This window comes from Octopus bimaculoides, chromosome 26 (assembly GCF_001194135.2).
Source record: "Octopus bimaculoides isolate UCB-OBI-ISO-001 chromosome 26, ASM119413v2, whole genome shotgun sequence".
Classification (NCBI taxonomy): Eukaryota; Metazoa; Mollusca; class Cephalopoda; order Octopoda; family Octopodidae; genus Octopus; species Octopus bimaculoides.
Genome location: NC_069006.1, coordinates 4,200,043 through 4,201,615, shown reverse-complemented (window position 1 = coordinate 4,201,615; position 1,573 = coordinate 4,200,043). Strand labels below are relative to the sequence as shown.

The following is a 1,573-nucleotide window of genomic DNA, read 5'->3' as shown; positions in this document are numbered from 1 at the left end:
TAATTGACATACCCCATTTCCCCAAACTTGCTGGCCTCGTACCAAAATTTGGAAATATATTCATCTAATCCATGCTGGCTTGGAACAAGGGATATAAAAATGAAGGAACAAACCTATGTTTAATAATCTGAGGAAATTATAATTGTATTAAAAATAATTCATCTCAGGTATGGTTACTATTGTGGAGGCGCAATGGCCCAGTGGTTAGGGCAGCGGACTCGCGGTCGGAGGATCACGGTTTCGATTCCCAGACTGGGCGTTGTGAGTGTTTATTGAGCGAAAACACCTAAAAGCTCCGGCAGGGGGTGGTGGCAACCCCTCTTGTACTCTTTCGCCCCAACTTTCTCTCACACTTTCTTCCTGTTTCTTGAGTATTGCTGTGATGGACTGGCATCCCAACCAGCTGGGGGGAACACATATGCCATAGAAACCGGGAAACCGGGCCTGGCTAGGCTTTGAAAGGACGCATAAATAATGGTTACTATTGTTTTATTAATTTTCAGACTGACAGCCACCTTCGCCATTATCTGCCAATCATCAGAGACAAGCCTGTGTATCCTGTGATATACGACAGTAACCGGGTCGTTCTTTCTCTTCCACCAATAATAAATGGTATGTTTATCTTGTTTGTAGTGGCTTTGTTGTATCACCCTGGGTCTGTTCTGATTGGGTAACATTATGAAGTAGAGTGAGTTGGCCAAATGACTAGACATTGATTAATGTCCGTGTGGTGCTGTTTATAGTAATTGTAAACACAATGTTGATGTTTGTGATGGTGGTGATGGTTACTGGTGTTGTTCAACTGAGTCTTGTCTGCCTTGTATTGTGTACCCGTAATAACTTCCATTTATTGATTTTAAATTCTCAGCAACTCCCGCCAAACACAGTCTCTAATTAACTAGTACATTTGTTGGCACATAAGATGAACCACTATTTGTCAAGTATACATTGTGGAAAAAACCAATTTAGTATGTTTCAGCATATTGCTATACTTAAGAAGACCCACCCACCTACCCACCTAAAAAGCACTAGTGATGGTGCCACGTGAAAAGCACCAGTGATGGTGCCACATAAAAAGTATTGGTGATGGTACCATGTAAAAAGCACAGGTTATGGTGCCACCTAAAAAGCACTGGTGATGATGCCATGTGAAAAGCACCCAGTATACTCTGTAAAGTGGTTGGTGTTAAGAAGGGCATCTAGCTGTAGAAAACAAACCAGAACATCTATGGAACTAGTGCAGCCTCTGGAAAACAAATGATAAATGATGATGACGATTTTAAAGTGATTTTGTAATGAAATATGTATGATTGTGTAAGTGTTAATACAATGCTGTGGCAGTCATCATCATCATCATCATCGTTTAACGTCCGCTTTCCATGCTAGCATGGGTTGGACGATTTGACTGAGGACTGGTGAAACCGGATGGCAACACCAGGCTCCAGTCTGATTTGGCAGAGTTTCTACAGCTGGATGCCCTTCCTAACGCCAACCACTCAGAGAGTGTAGTGGGTGCTTTTACGTGTCACCCGCACGAAAACGGCCACGCTCGAAATGGTGTCTTTTATGTGCC

General features: G+C 42.6%; 1 protein-coding gene across 1 annotated transcript in view; it reads left to right on the top strand.

Annotated features, from left to right (window-relative positions):
* Positions 1-1,573, top strand: part of LOC106883974 (phenylalanine--tRNA ligase beta subunit) — a 58,143-nt gene that overhangs the window by 38,221 nt on the left and 18,349 nt on the right. The window contains exon 9 of the mRNA XM_014935134.2: positions 504-612. Within this exon, the coding sequence (XP_014790620.1) occupies positions 504-612 (109 nt within the window). The remainder of the gene's footprint in view (positions 1-503; positions 613-1,573) is intronic.